This window comes from Chlorocebus sabaeus, chromosome 1, assembly GCF_047675955.1.
Source record: "Chlorocebus sabaeus isolate Y175 chromosome 1, mChlSab1.0.hap1, whole genome shotgun sequence".
Lineage (NCBI taxonomy): Eukaryota > Metazoa > Chordata > Mammalia > Primates > Cercopithecidae > Chlorocebus > Chlorocebus sabaeus.
In genome coordinates, this window is record NC_132904.1 from 119,216,296 (window position 1) to 119,237,762 (window position 21,467).

Genomic DNA, 21,467 nt, shown 5'->3' on the forward strand with positions numbered 1-21,467 from the left:
AACAGATGGAGCAGCTCAACTTTCTGGCAGTCATTCTGTGCCATCGCCTGCAGAGCAACTGTAAAACTCTGAATGGAGATGGATGCACATCTCTCTTGATGTTTTAGATCAGGATTTTTCCGCCACTTGGTGTTTTCTTGGAGAAGAAGCCTACATAGCACATATTACACTTTCAAATTATTTATGAAGGTAATACAGCTAGTGGTTCGCAGAGCAGGCACTGAGGTCAGGCTGCCTAATTTGTTTTTTGTTCATTTGTTTTGTTTTGAGATGGTCTCCTTCTGTCACCCAGGCTGGAGTGCAGTGGCACCATCTCTGCCCACTGCAGCCTCGACTTCCCATGCTCCAGCCATTCTCACACCTTAGCCTCACAAGTGGCTGAGATTATAGGCCCGTGCCACCATGCCCAGCTCATTTTTGTAATTTTAGTAGAGGTGGGGTTTCACCATGTTGCCCAGGCTGGTCTTGAACTCCTGAGCTCAAGTGGACCTCCTGCCTGGGCCTCCCAAAGTGCTGGGATTACAGGCATGAGCCACTGTGCCCGCCCGGCCCAGCCCAGGGTGCCTAATTTGAAAATGCAAATTAGGTGACTTTATGCAATTTGTTCACTATGTTTGTGTGTTTACGAACATGTGGGTATACCTCAGCTCCTTATTTGTAAAATGAGCCCATTAATTCTAGTTATAAGTATTACATTAACAAATTTTAAAAATTGTGTTAGAAATGGGAGTTCTCATTCTGTTGCTCAGGCCATCTGGAACTCCTGGCCTCAAGTAGTCCTCCCACCTGAGCCTCCCAAGTAGCTGGGACTACAGGCACAAGCTACTGCAACTGGCACATATTAAATTAAATGAGATAATATGTGCTAAACAGATTTGTATCCTGGCATATTGCTAATTTTTATTGGTTCCTTTGTTCCTGTCTTTCTACCTACCTCTCCCCTCCTTTCTTAAAAAAAAAAAAATTATTTAAGAGATAGAGTCTCACTGTCTCACACAGGCTGGTCTCAAACTTCTGGGTTCAAGCAATCCACCCACCTCAGCCTCCTGAGTAGCTGAGATTACAGACACTAGCCACTGTGCCAGGCTCTTTGTAAAGTTATCGAATGTCTTTTCACTATAACCTCTAAGAAGGCAAGGACTATGATGTCTTCTTCAGTATTGTATCCTGGTACCTAGCATGGCATACAGTAAGTGCTAAATAAATTTGTGTAATCTGAATGATTGAATAAATGGACATCCTTGCTTCACAGTATCAACTGAAGACAAGTAGGGAATTGTGACTGCTTAAAGCCATATCAGGGGCTTTTTGAAATCAATAATTAACATCCTAATCCTTATATTCACTTGGTTATATAACCAAGCAAGTCCTTTTTTCTTTAAATCAAATGAAAATACTTGGGTGAAAGTTAGATGTGTGAAATTGTTAATGAGAAAATTATCCAGTGAAACTTTTTTTTTTTTTGAGACAGTCTTGCTCTATTGCCCAGGCTGGAGTACAATGGCTCGATCTTGGCTGCAAGCTATTCTCCTGCCTCGGTCTCCCAAGTAGCTGGGATTATGGGCAGATGCCACCATGCTTGGCTCATTTTTTTGTATTTTTAGTAGAGACAGAGTTTCACCATGTTATACAGCCTGGTCTTGAACTCCTAACCTCAGGTTATCCACTCACCTCAGCCTCCCAAAGTGCTGGGATTACAGGCGTGAGCCACCGCACCCGGCCGAAACTTGTTAAAGATAGTAAGACAGACTGTATTCCAGAGGGGCCACGGTAATAGGTATGAAGACCACTGTGAGTCAGAGATTGGGCTTGACTCTGATTCCAGCAAGAACAAGAGGAGTTTACAACCAAGGAGCAGGGTGGGGTCATGAAATTACTGAGAGGAAACATCAGGGGTGATGGGGTTTCTGGCTGAACCTGCTTGATAGGATGATTATTGTAGGCAGGACAGGGTGATGAGATACCAAGAGTGGAGCATTTTCACTAACCTGACTTAGCAGCATTCTTGCTCAAAAGGTATTCTACGAGGGCGGAAAGGGAAGCCCAAGATTAGCTCTAGTCAGAAAGACCTTAGGCACCTGCCTCAAGTGTGATCAAAGAAGAGAATCTATCAGAGTCATTCTTGGATTTTTATTACAGGAAGATGGGCTGTAATAAACATGAACATCACTTTATTCAGAACTGAGAATATCAAATCTAGGCTGACCAAGAAGCTGTTGAAATAAACATACTCAGAGGTCGGGCACAGTGGCTCACACCTGTAATTCCAGCATTTTGGGAGGCCAAGGCAGGCGGATCACCTCAGGTCAGGAGTTCCAGACCAGCATGGTGACACTCTATTTCTACTAAAAAACCAAAAATTAGCTGGGTATGGTGGTGGACGCCTGTAATTCCAGCTACCTGGGAGGTTGAGGCACGAAAATCGCTTGAACCCAGGAGGTGGAGGTGGCAGTGAGCCGAGATGGCGCCACAAAACTACAGCCTAGGTGACAGAGTGAGACTTCATCTCTAAAAACAACAAAAATTAGCCAGGTGTGGTGGTGCACGTCTATAATCCCAGCTACTCAGGAGGCTGAGGCGGGAGAATCGCTTGAACCCTGTGAGTGGAGGTTGCAGTGAGCTAAGATCGAGCCATTGCACTCCAGCCTGGACAACAGAGTGAGACTATCTCAAAGTAAAAAAATAAATCAATAAACCTACTCAGGTTAAGGTGACCTCGCTCTACAGAGAACAGATAGTATCTTAGAATGTTACTGTATGAGAACAAAATGACAAGCAATATCAATATTATGAAGTGATGTGGATAGCTATTTAAGCAAGTTAAACTACAACAGTGATCCTGAAATCTGTTTTCAGTGAAGACCTTAGCTCCTCCCAACATAAACCATGTTATAAAATTAGTGGTATAGACAGAGAAGAGGAAAGGACAACTTTTTTCTTTCTTTTGCTTCTGTTTTGTTTTTGTTTTTTAAGAGACAGTGTCTGGCTCTGTTGCCTAGGCTGGAGTACAGTGGTGTGATCTCAGCTCACTGCAGCCTTGACCTCCTGGGCTCAAGTGATCCTTCTGCACTCAAGCAATCCTCCTACTTCAGCCTCCTGAGAAGCTGGGACTATGGGCATGTGTCATCACATCTGGCTAATTAAAAAAAATTTTTTTGTACAGAGGGAGTCTCACTTTGTTGCCCAGTCTGGTCTTGAACTCCTGGACTCAAGCAGTTCACCCCTCTCAGGTTCCCAAAGTGTTGGGATTACAGGTGTGACTCACTGCACCCGGCCAGACAACTTCTTATTTATTTATTTAGAGACAGGGTCTTGCTATGTTGCCCAGGCTCACGTGCAGTGGCTATTCACAGGTGTGATCATAGCTCACTGCAGCCTTGCACTTCTGGGCTCAAGTGATCCTCCCACCTCAGCCTCCCGAGTGGCTGAGACTACAGGTTTGTGCCACCACATCTGGCTAATAATATTATTTCTTTTTTTTTTTTTTTTTTTTTTTTTTGAGATGGAGTCTTGCTGTGTCACCCAGGCTGGAGTGCAGTGGCATGATCTCAGCTCACTGCAACCTCTGCCTCCTGGGTTTAAGTGATTCTTCTGCCTCAGCCTCCTAAGTAGCTGGGATTACAGGCATGGGCCACCACACCTGGCTATTTTTAGTAGAGACAGGGTTTCACCATGTTGGCCAGGTTGGTCTCGAACTCCTGACCTCAGGTGATCCACCTGCTTTGGCCTCCCAAAATGCTGAGATTACAGGCGTTAGCCATCATGCCCAGCAATACTCTTTCGTCTCTATAGTTTTGTGTCTAAAGTCTTTCAAGTAGAAGCCAGATAAAAAAGGAGTTCTAACTCTTTCAGAGCCAACAAGAAAGACTGGAAGACTGCAGAAAGGCAAAGGCAGAAGGACAAGGAGGAAGGACTCCAGCCAGGTGTCCACTTACCACTTTTTGGTTGCCTTCATTATCGGTGAGCAGCCATTCAATATCCAGAGTGTCTTTTTCTGGAAGCCCCAGTTGATGGTGGCAGGGCAAAGTTACCTTTTCCTCTGCCACTCTCTTGATCTCAGTGTGAGTCCCCAAGGTTCCAACATAGTAGGAAACTGGAAGAAGAAAATCTTTAATGAGTAATGCAGAGACTGGATGGCAATGTATGAGGAACAGATATGACAACAAAAAATTATGGGATGTTCCTGTGGGCAAGGGCGTGTCAAGAGGTTGCAAGAGTCCTAGACTAGGAGTACTGGAAGTCCTGGTCTCACACTGGCTCCTCTGTTAACTGAATTCATCATATCTTCTTTAACCACCCCAAATTACATCCTACTAGTGCCTGTCTTTCTTACCTTACTTGGTCTTTATGAACAATGAAATTGCTTATGTCAGCTTGGTTTTTGTTTTTTTTTTTTTTTTTTGAGACGGAATCTCACTCTGTCGCCCAGGCTGGAGTGCAGTGGCAGGATCTCGCCTCACTGCAACCTCTACCTCCTGAGTTCAAGTTATTATCCTGCCTTAGCCTCCTAAGTAGCTGGAATTATAGGTGCTTGCCACCACACCCAGCTAATTTTTGTATTTTTAGTACAGACAGGGTTTCACCATGTTGGCCAGGCTGGTCTCAAACTCCTGACCTCAGGTGATCCACCCGCGTTGGCCTCCAAAGTGCTGGGATTATAAGCATGAGCCACTGTGCCCAGCCTGTTTATTTGTTTTTTTGCTTGCTTGGTTGCTTGCTTGTTTTTAGAGATTGGGTGTCTCTCTGTTGCCCAGGCTGGAATGCAGTGGTGCAGTCATGGCTCATTGCACCCTTGACCTCACCGATTCAAGCAATCCTCCCACCTCAGCCTCCAGAGAAGCTAAGACTATAGGCACATGCCACCATGCCAGCTAATTTTTTGTAGAGACAGGGTCTTCCTCTGTTATCGTGCCAGGTCCCAGGTTACTTCTGGGCTCAAGCGATTTTCCAACCTTGGCCTCACAAAGTGCTAGAATTGCAGGCATGAGCCACTGTGCCTGGAAACAACTGTGTTTTTTGATCTTTCTGTCTTCTATTAGCAGAGGCTTCGAAGAAGATGATACTCATGGAAACTGCACTAAGTTGCCCAAAAACTCATGTTCTTAAGTTATAGAGTCACAGCCATTTGAAGCTGGAGAAAACCTTAGAGATGAGCCTTCTTATTTTCTTTAAATCTAGTAACAGTTGTTGCTGACCAGTAGCATGTATTTAGAAGGATGAAAAGACAATTACACAAATACTGTAGTATAAAGGGAAATTATTCATGATGAAAGGGCTATGCAAATTTAGAGGAGAGAAATTATAGGCAATTAATTATAGGGTTCAGGAAAAGCTTAAATCCTTCCAAGGTTTTGTAAATATTAGAAACAGAGTATGTAAATCATCTAGTATAGTGTTTAGCACCGAGTGGCTCTGAATACAAGGCAATTTATTTTACTATGGAGAAGGTGGCATTTAATATGGAGCTTGAAAAATGGAATTCATGTGGATAGAATAGAGGAGGAAAGGTGTTAAGATGTTGGAGATGACAGGATCAAAGGCACAGGATGAGAGAGGCGGCAGGGGCGGATATTCAGTAAATGGTAATAGTTCAGCTTGGCTGGTGTGAAGAAGTGCGTAAAAATAAAACAAATTATGCTGGAAAAGTGAAGCAGTTGATGGGATAAAAGCCCTTTCCTGCTGCAGTGAGCACAGTGACATGATCTCTTGCTTAAGGAAGAGATAATTTAGGAGCTGTGTGTTGAATGCACAGGAAAAGGGAAATATTGAGACATACATTTGTGAAAATGCTATTAAATTTTTCCAAGTAAGAGATACTGCACTAGGATAGTGGTGAAGGTAGTAAAAAACAAATTATGGATTTGTGAGGTAATGTGATAGTCAAAACTACGGAATACAGCAACTGACTGGATCTGAGAGGAGAAAGAAAATGGATTCAAAAGCAAAGATTGGGCCAGGCATGGTGGCTCATGCCTGTAATCGCAGCACTTTGGGAGGCTGAGGAGGGCAGATCACCTGAGGTCAGGAGTTTGAGACCAGCCTGGCCAACCATGGCCAACATGGTGAAACCCCATCTCTACTAAAACTACAAAACTTAGCCCGGCATGTGTGTGGGTGCCTGTAATCCCAGCTACTCAGGAGGCTGAGGCTGGAGAATCACTTGAACCTGGGAGGCAGAGGTTGCAGTGAGCCGAGATCACACCATTGCATTCCAGCCTGGGTGTCAGAGAGAGACTCTCTCTCAGAAAAAGAAAAAAAAAAGCAAACATTGTTTTTAAGCTTGCATGACTGGTAGGATGGTGATCACAGTAGCAGTGATGGGGAAGCCAGTAGTACGATGTGTTTTATTTGGGGGTGAGCTGGGGAGGGTAGGCACTGAGTTTAGATTCAAGTCCATTGTAATGCAGGCATCTGTCCAACAGGCATCCCTGTGTTCTTTCCCCAACCACAGCACCTCCCTTTCCACTGCTGATGCTCACCCTGCTTCCCAAATAGTGTCCACCCTCAGTTGTTGTGTTAGAGGAAGTCACAGCCCTGCTTTGCTTTATTTCTTCATTTTTCATTTCTCTTGTGCCTCTAAATGAAGCTCTTGGAAATACTTCTGTTCCATCCATTATGCCTGGGCTAAACTGTCTCAGGTCCCTTAATTTTCCTGCTTATTCCACAAAAACACTTTTTTTCCTTCTACTGAGACAGGAAGTCAGGGGTTGGCATCCTCCCCAAAACAGGCTTCAATACCAGGTCACAGGCTGGGTTCCAGGTTGCTCCTTAGAGCCTTCCTAGAGACAGGTTACTACCCTCCTCCCCCACTGCCCGCCCCTGGCCCCCGACCTCCGACCTCTCTGTAAGTGCAGAAATACCTTGGGGAACAAGTGGGCTGTTACAAGGAGTTCTTGCCTCCCTTAGAAACACACATTCTTGTATCACCCCAAGTTCTATCTTCCATTCTCTGTAGCTTTCTGTCAGATGGTTTCAAAATATGAAATAGCCTTTTTCTTTTCTTTTGAGATGGAGTCTCGCTCCGTCACCCAGGCTGGAGTTCAGTGGTATGATCTCAGCTCACTGCAACCTGTGCCTCCCGGGTTCAAGGGATTCTCCTGTCTCAGTCTCTGGAGTAGCTGGGATTATAGACGTGTGCCACACCGGCTGATTTTTTTTTTGTATTTTTAGTAGAGACGGAGCTTCACCATGTTAGCCAGGCTGGTCTCGAACTTCTGACCTCAGGTAATCCACCCGCCTCAGCCTCCCAAAGTGCTGGGATTACAGGTGTGAGCCACCAAATCGGCCTCTCTGTTTATTTTCTAATTCTCTAATTCCCTAATTCCCTGTTTATTTACCAAAATTGATCAGCAGCCAATTTGTGGGAAGGAAAAGGGCTTCTGGTATTCTTGCTTTCAGGGAAATGAGATGAGGAAGAATGGAGCAGGGGCGATTGTGCTTCATTCTACAGCAAGGCTGCTTGGGCTGAGCCTGCAGGGGAAGAGCCCTCAGAGGCATCTGAAATGGCCTTTGCCAGTGTTATATCAGTGGGAAAATTATAACAGTAAGCTAAACTAACCCACCCTGGATCTTCCCTTTCCCTTAATTATTCCTGGGCTACTGGGCCGAGATAACTTTGGAAGACATTTAGGTTATAGTTCAAATGATAATAGGCCTTGCCCAAAACTCAACCGCTTTTGCAAAGCTAATAGGAGGGCCATCAGGCTGGGAAGGAGAGGAGCCTAAATCCTGGTTAGGCACAGACATAAGCCATTGTCAGCCATTACGCCAGAGGTGATAAGATATGCAAGGCTGAGGTGGGAGGATCACCTGAGCTTGGAAAGTCGAGGCTGTAGTGAGCCATGATTGCACCACTGCACTCCAGCATGGGTGACAGAGTAAGACCCTGTCTCTAAAAAAGAAAAATGTATGTAACTTCCCTAGTTATTCCTGCAAATAACACCACTATTGTAGAACCTAAGATTGGCCCTTTGTGCTATCTTTCCAGGTTTTTTTTCTTTTCTTTTCTTTTCTTTTGACAGAGTGTCTCTCTGTTGCCAGGCTGGAGTGCAGCCTCCGATTCCCTGGTTCAAGCGATTCTCCTGCCTCAGCCTCCCAAGTAACTAGGACTACAGGCACAAGCCATCACACGCAGCTAATTTTTGTATTTTTAGTAGAAACAGGGTTTTACCATGTTGGACAAGATGGTCTCAATCTCTTGACCTTGTGATATCTGCCCACCTCAGCCTCCCAAAGTGATGGGATTACAGGCGAGGGCCACCGTGCCCAGCCAGGTTTGTTTTTTTTTTTTTTTTTGAGACAGTCTTGCTCTGTCACCCAGGCTGGAGCGCAGTGGCGCAATCTCCTCTCACTGCAACCTCTGCCTCCCAGGTTCCAGTGATTCTCCTGCCTTAGCCTCCCAAGTAGCTAGGATTACTGGCATGTGCCAACATGCCTTTTTTTTTTTTTTTTGTATTTTTAGTAGAGACAGGATTTCACCATGTTGGTCAGGCTGGTCTCAAACTCATGGCCTCAAGTGATCCAACCGCCTCAGCCTCCCAAAGTGCTGGAATTATAGGTGTGAGCTACCATGCCCAGCCTCCTCCTGCTCAATTTTATGTGGCTTCCAGGATGTCTGGTTCTCCCATTATCCTGTAAGCTCCTTGAGATCAAGTACCATTCATTACTGCCTTCCCATAGTACTCAGCCCAGGGTCTCACACTGCAAGTGTTCAATTAATATTTGTTGAATTTATTTGAGTGTAACCCACATGCTCATTTTTACCAATGAACAAACTAAGACCCAGGGGTAAAAGAGGCAGCACAAAGTCCTAAAACTCATTTAGTGGCAGAAATAATCCATATAATAACCCATCCTCCCAGAATTACAATAAAGCAGCTTTAGAACAGCTGGGAAATTCACCGGTTTGCACTATACTAAGCTAAGCTTTGTAAGAAGGAGCTTTGTAGGAACGAGCTCTGGCTTAACCCTGATCACTTTCCACTGGACACAAAAATGCTCAAATGAAACCAGTGCCCTACACTCCAGGCAGAGCTAGAGAACCCAGCACCAATTTAGTGCATACAATAGATACTTAAACATTCAATAACAAATGCCAAAAGCCAGCTACAAAAGTTGCCAATTTAAGCCACTAGAGGGAATCAAAGGCTCAGGTTCGGTTGATGTCCCAAAAAGACCGGAACATTGTGGTGGGTGTGCTTTGACAGTCAGCCAAGTCCTATTTATACCATATCCAGAATTAAATACAGCAGTGCAGGGAGGAGCCCCTCGGTGAATACAAATGGCTTTATCAAGGCAGGGAGCCACGAGATCAGGGCGCATACACTTCTAGTCTTCCTTGAACTTCAGTTGGTTAGACTCCAGGAGGCCACTGCGATTTCTACAGATTTCTAAGGTCCTTCTCCTTCTGTCCTTTTCTTTCTTGCTTGCTTGCTTTTTTCTTCACATTAAATCTTTTACATTTTTTTACATTGCCCAAAGGATCTTCAGTACTTTTTTTTTTTTCTTTTTTTAACCCACCTAAGCAGAGAGGGGCCTGGGCTCTCTCTCTCTTTTTTTTTTTAAGACAGAGTCTCACTCTGTTGCCCAGGCTAGAGTGCAGTTGCGCAATCTCGGCTCACTGCAACCTCTGCCTCCCAGGTTCAACTGATTCTTGTGCCTCAGCCTCCTGAGTAGCGGGGATTATAGGCGTGCGCCACCATGCCTGGCTAATTTTTGTATTTTTAGTAGAGACAGGGTTTCACCGTGTTGACCAGGCTGGTTTCAAACTCCTGACCTCAGGTGATCAGCCCGCCTCAGCTCCTTAAGTGGGAGCTTTTGCATGCACCTCAGGTACTTATCAAAGGACCTCTGGGAGCTTGAGAGAATTACCTTCTGGGCCTTAGTGTTTCCATCTGCAAAATGGGAATTAAAAAAGATACTGAGGAAAGCAGCTAGCACCGTGAAAGCACATAGGAGTCTCCCACCAAAATGTTAGTTCTCTTCCCCTGCTCATCTCTGCTAGAAGGGACTTTTTCTCAGATGACTGTTGCCTACAGTCAGTTAAGACTAAAGTTTTATCCTCTAAAAGGTATTTATATCTTCCTTCCTTCCTTCCTTCCTTCCTTCCTTCCTTCCTTCCTTCCTTCCTTCCTTCCTTCCTTCCTTCCTTCCTTCCTTCTCTCCCTCCCTCCCTCCCTCCTTCCTTTCTCTCTCCCTCTCATTCTCTCTCTTTCTTTCTTTCTTTTTCTTTTTTTATTTTGAGATGGAGTCTCGCTCAGTCGCCCAGGTTGGAGTGCAGTGGCATGATCTTGGCTCACCACAACTGCCGCCTCCTGGGTTCAAGCGGTTCTCCTGCCTCAGCCTTGTGAATAGCTGGGATTACAGGCATGTGCCATCACACCTGGTTAATTTTGTATTTTTAGTAGAGATGGGGTTTCACCATGTTCGTCAGGTTCGTCTCGAACTCCTGACCTCAGGTGATCCGCCTGCCTTGGACTCCCAAAGTGCTGGGATTATAGGCATGAGCCACCGTGCCAGGCCATATTTACATTTTCTTAAAGATTCTCCTGAACCTTAAGACACCCCCTTCAAAGAGGTGGGCAGGAGTAACTCTGTGTGTGTGTGTGTGTGTGTGTGTGTGTGTGTGTGTGTGTGTGTGTTGAGACAGTCTTACTCTGTCACCTAGGCTGGAGTATAGTAGCGGAATCTTGGCTCACTGCAACCTCTGCCTCCCAGGTTCCAGCGAATATGGTGCCTCAGCCTCCCAAGTAGCTGGGACTACAGGCCCGCACCACCACACCTGGCTCATTTTTGTATTTTTAGTAGAGATGAGGTTTCACCATGTTGGCCAGGCTGGTCTCAAACTCCTGACCTCAGTGATCCACCAACCTCGGCCTTCCAAAGTGCCGGGATTACAGCCATGAGCCACCACTCCCTGCTATTATGAGATTTTATTGCGATTTTACTTTTTTTTTTTTTTTTTTAAGCTCATCAGCTGTTGTTAGTGTATTTTATGTGTGGCCCAAGATAATAATTATTCTCCCAGTGTGGCTCAGGGAAGCAAAAAGATTGAACACTCTTGAACAGTTTAATAAATTTGTATGCCTTTTCTCCTGTTCATCTGCCTCTTGTCAGTGCTTTCCAATGAATCTTCAGCAGGCAGACAGGAAGTTTTCCCTTGACCCCGGCTGTATATATAATTCTGTAGGAGGGGTGTGTGTGTGTGTGTGTGTGTGCGCGCCTGCCTTCCAGGTTGTTTATGGAACACTGTATGCAGTTCACAACAGAGCATGATGCAATGGAAAAAGCATGAGCTTTGGAGTCTGAGAGGTCTGGACTTGAGTAGTGGCTGTAAGACCAATTAATTCCCTGATTGCTCTTGAGTTGTTTACTTTTCCGTAAAAGGAAAATAAAAACATCAACTTTGGAAGTTATTGTAAGCATTATACATGATGTATGAAAGTGTCAAGCACTGGCACATGGTATGTAGCACACACTCAGCAAATGGCAACTATTATTAATAATTGTAGTTGCTGCATTTTTTTTTTTTTTTTTTTGAGGCAGGGTCTCAGATACTCTGTCGGCCAGGCTGGAGTGCAGTGGCACAATCATAACTCTCTGCAGCCTCAACTTCCTGGGCTCAAGTGATCCTCCCACCTCAGCCTCCCAAGCAGCTGGGACTATAGGCTTTCACCACCATGCCTGGCTAATTAAAATTTTTTTTTTTTTTTTTTTTAATTTATACGGAGTCTCACTCTGTCACCCAGGCTTGAGTGCAGTGGCGTGATCTCAGCTCACCAAAACCTCTGCCTCCCTGGTTCAAGCGATTCTCCTGCCTCAACCTCGTGAATAGCTGGGATTACAGGCCCACGCCACCACACCTGGCAAATTTTTGTATTTTTAGTAGAGATGGGCTTTCACCGTGTTGGCCAGGCTGGTCTCAAAGTCCTGACCTCAGGTGATCTTCCCACCTCAGTCTCCCAAAGTGCTGGGATTACAGTCGTGAGCCACCATGCCCGGCCTAAAATTTTTTATTTTATTTTTTTTATAGAGACAGGGTTTCACCATGTTGCCCAGGCTGGCCTGGGCTCAAGCTCAGGCTCCTGAGCTCAAGCTGTCCTCCCCACTCAGCCTCTGAAAGTGCTGAGATCATAGGCATGAGCCACCACCTTGCTGCATTTTGAAAGACAGGGAAAACCAGAAAACATACCATGAGGACAAACCAGGATTGTGAAAAGTTTGGAAGTCGTTTTGCTTGATCACTGTTAGCATTTGGCTATAATTGCTTGCTTTTGTGTGCTCTCTCCTCTCTATTTTTTTTTGTTGTACCGTTGAAATCAAGTTGTGGATGGCATGACACTAAGTCTAAATGTTTCAGTGTGCATCTCCTAAAAATAAGCATGTTATTCCTCACAACAACAATATTAGCACACGTAAGAAGACTGATAATATTGTAGAGAAGGTCATTCCTGACAAGCGATTAAGGAAGACTGCAGTGAGTAAGGATGGAGGTAGTTCTGCAGAGACAGGCATGTTTTTACTGCACAGAGGGAGGGAAAAGCATTCTAGGAGGAGGGAGCACCTGGAAGCTAATGGCACCACTTGTCCTCTTCGATCAGTTCCCCCCAGCCTCCCTTGTCATGAACTAGTGAAGTTCCTCTCTCATTTGCTTTCCCAATCCCACACCCAGCCCAACCCCAGAATCTCTCCAGTCCACTCCTTTTATGAGAGTCTTCAGAAGAGGAAGACCATATTTACTATGAGCTACTAAATCTCTGACGTTTTACCGTCTTTTCAAATACAAACATATATTTGGTATTTAAACAGTTTAAAGCCTAAAGCCAAAGGAATGAAGCTTGCAAGTTATCAGTGGAATTTCAGACATCTGGGAATCAATACGGTGCCTAGTTATTTCCTCCCACCCCTCCAAAGAGGATATTTGTTCCTAGAGTCCTTAAAATTAGTGGTGTGGATACAAGGACCCAGGTGACAGCCTGAGCTTCAGTCAGGGGGGCCGGATATTGAGCTTCTACCTCCTTCCCAGCCTGTGGGTTGATTTTAGGGGAGGAGAAGGATGGGGGAAGGGAGTGAGGGAAAAGAGAGAGGGTGAGGGAAAGGAAGGGAAGAGGAAGGGAAGTGGGGGATGGCAGAAGGAAAAAGGAGGAGAGTGGGAGGAAGGAGAAGGAGGAAAAGGGAGAACTTGACACTGATGGAAGATAGTTGGAGAAGTTTTCAGATTAAACACAAACTAATTAAAAAATGGTCAACTTGGCCAGGTGCAGTGGCTTTTGCCTGTAATCCCAGCACTTTGGGAGGCTGAGGCGGGCGGATCACCTGAGGTCGGGAGTTTGAGACCAGCCTGACTAACATGGAGAAACCCTGTCTCTACTAAAAATACAAAATTAGCCAGTTGTGGTGGTGCATGCCTGTAATCCCAGCTACTCGGAAGGCTGAGGCAGGAGAATCGCTTGAACCGGGGAGGCGGAGGTTACAGTGAGCCAAGGTCGTGCCATTGTACTCCAGCCTGGGCAACAAGAGCAAAACTCCGTCTCACTCAAAAAAGAAAAGAAAAAAGAAAAAAATGGTCGACTTGTCTCCCTTCCCCTCTGTGAAAAACTGTCTCAATAGGAACTTTGCAGGTGTTTACCCACATTAAAAAACTGCATTGAGCTCTTCACCTATCAGGCAAGGATGGTGCTAAGAATACAAAAGTGATGACAGTCTCTCCTACTCCTTCAAATCCTTTGAAAGATGATTGTTGATACCTTACATTAATTTACAACGAACAATTAACTGATTCAACTGCACGATCTCATGTGAGCCCATAACTCAAATGTTATCATTTGTTATCAATCTGAGCCCTTGAGAGCCAGTATTACCAACTGTCTTTTATTTTTTATTTTATTTATTTATTTTTTTTGAGACAGAGTCTCGCTCTGCCGCTGGGGCTGGAGTGCAGTGGCCGGATCTCAGCCCACTGTAAGCTCTGCCTCCCGGGTTTACGCCATTCTCCTGCCTCAGCCTCCCGAGTATCTGGGACTACAGGCGCCCGCCACCTCGCCCGGCTAGTTTTTTGTATTTTTAGTAGAGACGGGGTTTCACTGTGTTAGCCAGGATGGTCTCAATCTCCTGACCTAGTGATCCACCCGTCTCAGCCTCCCAAAGTGCTGGGATTACAGGCTTGAGCCACCGCGCCCGGCCCAACTGTCTTTTAAAGAAGAGAAAACTGAGGATGACCACACAGCTGAGGCCATACTGCTGATAGTCCACCTCTAGTTTTTATTATTTTTTCTTCCCCACACCAAAGATGATTGTCTTTTCCTTGAAACTGGCAGGTTGGAAACACAGAGATCATGTTTGTAAATGTAGATGGCACAGAGCTAGGTAGCAGAGCTAATCTGGTTGGACACACTGAAGTACATAGTTATCCTGCTGGTGGCTGATATTCCAACCCAAAGCAAGAAGAAATTGAATGGAGGCAAATGTTAAAAGTTTCAGTGAGACACAAGTTCAGGGTGGGAAAGACCTGGAGGACCTGGGGAACTAAGAGATCTATATTGACCACCAGTATGATGTGGCCGCATTCATAGAGGTTTGATGTTCCAAACACGGGAGTAACAGCTCCATCGTACTTTATACTAGCCAACCTAGCATATCCAGAGCAACTGTGTTCAGTTTTAGATGCTGAAAACTGGGAGGGACATTGACAAAGAGGGGCATTCGGGCAGTCATGACCGGCAAATGATAGGGTCAGAAAAATATATGAGGAACAGCTAATGCAGTTATAGGTGAATAAATTATGAGGATGGAAGACCAAGAGGCAACATCGTAGCTACCTTCCAACATTTAAAGGCCACAAAACAAATAATGGGTTTACTGCATTTTGTTCCTTTGGTCAGAATTAGGGAATCAACGTGGTGCCTAGTTATTTCCTCCCACCCTCCAAAGGGGATATTTCTTCCTGGAGGCCTTGAAATACGTGGTGTCGCCCACACAATGGCTCATGTCTATAATCTCAGCACTTTGGGAGGCTGAGGTGGGCAGATCACAAGGTCAGGAGTTCGAGACCAGCGTGCCCAACATGGTGAAACCCTTTCCCTACTAAAAACACAAAAATTAGCTAGCCGTGGTGGTAGATGGCTGTAATTCCAGCTACTTGGGAGGCTAAGATGGGAGAATCACTTGAACCCGGGAGGTGGAAGTTGCAGTGAGCCCTGACTGCGCCACTGCACTCCAGCCTGGGTGACAGAGCAAGCCTCTGTGTCAGAAAAAGAAAAAGAAAAATTAGCCAGTTGTGGTAACCATGCCTGTAATCCCAGCTACTTGGGAGGCTTAGACAGGAGAATCGCTGGAACTCAGGAAGTGGAGGCTGTAGTGAGCCAAGATCATGACACAGCACTCCAGCCTGGGCAACAGAGTGAAACTTCTTCTCAAAGAAAAAGAAAAATGGTGGGAGTACAAAGACCAAGGTGACAGCCTGAGCTGGAGGGTGTCAGTCAAGGAGGCCAGATATTGAGCTTCTACCTCCTTCCCAGTCTGTGGGTTGGTTTTAGAGGAGAAGAAAGATGGGGAAAAGGAGTGAGGGAAAAGGGAGAAGTTGAGGGAAAGAAAGGAAAGGGCTTATGCCATTTGGGCTTAATATGTTGACTGACTCTGTAACAGCCCTGTCTGATAAGAGAAAAAGCTCTACTGTTTAGTGAATTTTCCATTACTGGAGTCAATCAAATGAAGGTGTGTGAGGAGCTGTAAAGGGATCCCTATATGTGGATGTTAAACCCAATATTTAATGTCTTTTCTAACTATAATGTTCTATGAACTTTTTTTTTTTTTTTTTGAGATGGACTCTTGCTCTGTCACCCAGGCTGGAGTGCAGTGGTGCAATCTGGGTTCACTGCAAGCTCTGCCTCCCAGGTTCAAGCGATGTTCCTGCCTCAGCCTCCTGAGTAGCTGGACTACAGGTACCCACCACCACGCCCGGCTAAGTTTTTTGTATTTTTAGTAGAGACAGGGTTTCACCGTGTTAGCCAGGTTGGTCTCGATCTGCTGACCTCGTGATCCGCCCACATCGGCCTCCCAAAGTGGTGGGATTACAGGCGTGAGCCACCGCGCCCGGCCCACTAGAACTGTTTTTTTTTGGTTTTTTTTGTTTTTTTTTTTTTTTGAGACGGAGTCTCACTCTGTCGCCCAGGCTGGAGTGCAGTGGCCGATCTCAGCTCACTGCAAGCTCCGCCTCCTGGGTTCACGCCATTCTCCTGCCTCAGCCTCCCGAGTAGCTGGGACTACAGGCGCCCGCCACCGCGCCTGGCTAGTTTTTTGTATTTTTTAGTAGAGACGGGGTTTCACCATGTTAGCCAGGATGGTCTCGATCTCCTGACCTCGTGATCCGCCCGTCTCGGCCTCCCAAAGTGCTAGGATTACAGGCTTGAGCCACCGCGCCCGGCCTAGAACTGTTAATAATTATGAGTGCTTAGCATATTCAGGACCCTGTCTTAGTTGAATGTGATGCAAAATATAAAATACAAGTGTACACTACTGTCAGTGTATTTTGTCACCATCAGTGAGCACTTACACAATTTATACAAAAGGTCAAGTTTTGTCCTATTGTGTATGTGGTTTTCTTTGTGTGTGCCTCAGCTGGAGTGCAGTGGCATGATCTGGGCTCAGTGCAACTTCTACCTCCTGGATTCAAGTGCCTCATCCTTCTGAATACCTGGGATTACCGATGCACACCACCACACCCAGCTAATTTTTGTGTTTTTAGTGGAGACAGGGTTTCACCATGTTGGCCAGGCTGGTGTGGAACTCCTGACCTCAGGTGATCCACCCACCTCAGTCTCCCAAAGTGCTGGGATTACAGGCGTGAGCCACCACACCTGGTCATAGTTTTGTTCCATCATTAACATGACTTTTCAAGATGGTTGAAGGGCTCTTTCAACCATCTTGAACTGGCCCATACAAGTACATCATTTCTTTCCTTTCTGTTGCTATTTTAATCCACAAGGGGGCAGAATTTACTTATGGAGGATTAGCCAGGCCTCACCTTTGAGGTATTCTTAGTAACAAGGATTATAATGGACAAAGAATTACAGACTATTTTGGATTTAAGCTTATAAGCACTTTGCTGCCATTTGTAGTTATGTGCTAAATTTCCAACCATGCGCATTTAATGTTCAAAGGCCCAGGGAAAAAATGAAAATCTTAGAAAATATGGTTAGGCATTTGAGAGGAACTTTTCCCAGGAAATAGAAACATACACTATTTTAATAACTTAAGATCACTGTTTTAACTTATTCTAAGTGCAGCAGATGTTTACTTTGTCTAAGACCAAAAAAGACTTATTTATTTTATTTATTTATTTTTTTAGAGACGGATTTCACCATGTTGGCCAGGCTGGTCTTGAACTCCGGGCCTCAAGTGATCCCCCTGGCTCGGAAAAAACTTATTTTAACTGCAGAATTTATCATGAAACAAATCAATTCATCAGTTGTTGTCAACTATGGCCTCTAGGTAGTTAACAAGAAAAGGCAACAAGGGAAGGAATAAGTCTGCCCCAATGGTTTCAGGGAGATAAGGAATTGGCAAAATAACTCTTAAGGCTCTTTCAATCTTGAAGTTTAGTCTTTGTTCTAGGCCAGTAACTTACGGAATCCTGGAATGCTCTGACTATATGTAATGTAGAATCTCAAGCGTGGGCAGGCCCGCAGAAGGTCATCTAGGTCACTATCTTGCCTTCAGGCCAATTTCTTTCTTTCTTTTTCTTTCTTTCTTTTTTTTGAAACTCTTGTTGCCCAGGCTGGAGTGCAGTGGTGTGATCTCGGCTCACTACAACCTCCGCCTCCCGGATTGAAGTGATTCTTCTGCCTCAGCCTCCCGAGTAGCTGGGATTACAGGCGCCCGCCACCATGCTTGGCTAATTTTGTGTTTTCAGTAGAGATGGGGTTTCACTATGTTGGTCAGGCTGATCTCGAACTCCTGACCTCAGGTGATCCACCCGCCTCAGCCTCCAAAGTGCTGGGATTACAGGCATGAGCCACTGTGCTCAGCCATCTGCAGGCCAATTTCATATTCAAAACTAGTCAGCTGAGAGGTATCAAGTAATTTACATTCTCTTATTGTCACTGGGATCTGAAATCACAGCAAAACAGTTCCAAGATCTTGACAGGTCTGTTAGTATCCAATTTTTAATTATTGTATATCATAACATATTCAGGGATACTGATGCTACAACATTTCCTTAAACACCCCTTATGCTTCCAGTTGTGGGTGCCACAAATTAGCAGGTACATTGACAAAATAGTTGGCATCCAGAGGCGAGTAACCTGGAGTGCACATTTGTTCAATAAAGGTGAGCAGCACCTGTTACCATCCTAGGTGCTGCCAGGGATACAGAGATGAACGACATTGTCTTTTGTGTATCCAGAGATCACAATCAAATAGAGAAACAAAATAGGCACCCAGTTCAAGGCAGTATACGATCATCAGTGTTGTGTAAGAGTCAAACCGTTTTAGGAATTTAGAGGAGGAAGGTCACTAAAGTGATCAGGGATGGCTTCATAGTAAAAGAAATGTTTATCCCAGACCTTGAAGAGTAGGTTAGAATTTTAGCAACTATACATGGCAGGCAATGACCTTCCAGACTGAATGGCAGCCTTAGTGATTAGCAAACCAGTTGCCAAGCTGACCTCTGCCTTTGGCAGATTGGGTTTGGCAAAGGGTTCATCACTGTGAACCCTTTGTCCTGATGGGTTCTCAAAGTCTGGTGGTGGGAAGGAGGATGATCAGTAATATAACATACTGCGCCTGGAAGCTGTGCCGCTATTCTATAGACTGGGAGTTGACTATTTGGGAGTAATGTTTTGTGTTGATTTCTCCAGTAATAATTGTCAGGATAAGGATAACAATCTGGTCCACAAAGATCACTCCACCATTCAGAAATACAGCAGGTGCCTCTCTGAATTCTGTCCTTGATAACATGCTTGTATATGTCCCATGCATGTATTCATGTTTACACATGCAGAAACACGCATACACACAACTGTTTGGGAGACCCTGACAAGAATGCCTGTGCCAGTACACAGATCAGGCAAGAATGTGTGCCTTTGATTCTGAGACTCTCAGAGATCCAGATCCCACACTAACCTATTTCATTGACATGTCTATTTATAGTCGCTGTCTCATTCCAAATGCGAAGTCGCTTTCTAAATCTAAATCTTTTATTACCTTCATCAGAGAGATTCGAACAGAGGCAGAGGGGTTGGGAATTAAAAATAGACACAGACTTACTATGAAAAAGAAAATAATCAATTGTTAGGGATCCATGGCCATGAAGAATTGAGATTATGTTGATAATTAAAACCCACTGACAAAGCCTCAATTCAGCCTTTAGTTTTATCCTGCCCCTTCCACTTTCCTATCAAAGCTAATAACAAAGAGAGAAGATGACTGGTTTGAACTTCATCCCTGCTTCTCTCATTCGCTTTCCCTAGGGAGGGGCAGAAAAGCCATGAAACAAAGAATCGAGGGAGCTGCATTTTCCCTCCCTCCCTCCCTCCCTCCCTCCCTTCCTTCCTTCTTTCCTTTTTTTTGAGATGGGGGTCTCACTGTGTTGCCCAGGCTGGTCTTGAACTCCTGGGCTCGAGCAATTCTTCCTCCTCTGCCTTCCAAAAGGCAAGGATTACAGGCATGAGACACCACTCCCAGCCCTGCATTTTCTACTCACAGGAAAGTCACCTCCTACATGATAAAAATCACAGATAGTACAAATTTGGCAACCTATAATTTTTAAAACCCCCAAATGAAACACTTCTTAATAATAGTAATTTTTGAGCACTTATATGTGCAAAGCATTGCTACTTGATTTATATTCATTTCCATTTCTTCATCTTCTCAGTAATCTTGTCTATTATCTTCATTCTACAGGCAGATACTGGAATGCAGAAAGATTAACTTGCCCAAGATCACACAGATCATGAGGAATTGAGCCACTATTCTAATCCAGCCATTTAACTCTAAGACCTATATGCTGAACAGTATATTTGGACTGCTACCCAGTATAGGTAGCTAACACAAATTTTTTGCTCTGGAGGTCCCTCAAAGCTTTTATCATCATGTTTTCTACTCTTGGTCATATACAAAAAAGTATATATTGAGACAGGGTCTCACTCTGTTGCCCAGGCTGAAGTGCAGTGGTGCGATCATAGCTCACTGCAGCCTCAATCTCCTAGGCTCAAGCGATCCTCCTGCCTCAGGCTCCTGAGCATCTGCAACTACAAGTGTGCACCAGTACGCCTGGCTAATTAAATTTTTTTTTTTTAGTAGAGACAAGGTCTTGCTGTGTTGCCCAGGATGGTCTCCAACTCCTGGGCTCAAGCGATCCTCCTTCCTAGGCTCTCAAAGTGCTGAGATTACAGGTGTGAGCCACTGCACCTGGCCTAGAAATGTTTTTCAATTTTTCTTTGCTTAGACTCCCATTTTTTACATATATATAAACTCACAGTCTTCTTTACTGTTATTTGGAATAGATTAAACATTATGATTAAAAAATGGCATTTTAGAGTAGGCTTTCAGAAACTACATGTGATGAATGTAATGCTAATCAAAAACAAGTTGACACAAAAGAGTACATTCTATAGGATTCCATTCTATATGATTCCAAGGTACAGAAACAGAAAGAAAAAAAAAATCTGTGCTGTTAGAAGTCTAGACAGTGGTTACTCCTGGAATAAGCAGTAGTGAATAGAAGGGAACATGGTGGGGCCTTCCAAGGTGCTGGTTCTGTTTCTTGATTTGGGTGCTTGTTACTTGGGTGTGACCATTTCATGAAACTTGTTGAGATCTACATTTCTGATGGTCACATTCTTCTGTATGTATATTATACTTTATATTATCTACTGCTGCATACCAAATTGTCCCAAAACTTAGCAGCTCGAAACAATAAACGTGTTATCTCATAGTTTCTGTGGGGCAGGAATCTGAGCATGGCTTAGCTGGGTGGCTCTGACTCAGGGTCTCTCATGAGATATAAACTGTTGGATGGGGTTGTAGTCTCATCTGAAGGCTCGCATGAGGTGGAGGGAGATTTACTTCTAAGCTCGCTCATGAGGTTGTTAGCAGGTTTCAATCCTCACCACATGGACCTCTCCACAGGGCTACCTCACCACATGGCAGCTGGCTTCCCCCAGGGTAAGTGATGCAAAAAAAAGCACAAGATGAGACGTCTCAGAGGAGACATCTAATCTCTGCTGCCATATTCTACTTGTTATAAGCAATTCAATAATTCCAGCCCACACTCAAGGAGAGGGGAATATTAAGAGGCAGGAATCATCAGGTGCAATCTTAAAGGCTGCATACCACACACTTTAATAAAGACTTAAAGGCCTGGTACAGTGGCTTACGCCTATAATCCCAGCACTTTGGGAGGCCAAGGCAGGCAGATCACCTGAGGTCAGGAGTTCGAGACCAGCCTGGCCAACATGATGAAACCCTGT

The 21,467-nt window shown here is 44.7% G+C and overlaps 1 protein-coding gene across 1 annotated transcript in view; it reads right to left on the bottom strand.

Annotated features, from left to right (window-relative positions):
* Positions 1-21,467, bottom strand: part of CLMP (CXADR like membrane protein) — a 117,976-nt gene that overhangs the window by 24,995 nt on the left and 71,514 nt on the right. Inside the window, exon 2 of the mRNA XM_073021865.1 lies at positions 3,936-4,093. Within this exon, the coding sequence (XP_072877966.1) occupies positions 3,936-4,093 (158 nt within the window). The remainder of the gene's footprint in view (positions 1-3,935; positions 4,094-21,467) is intronic.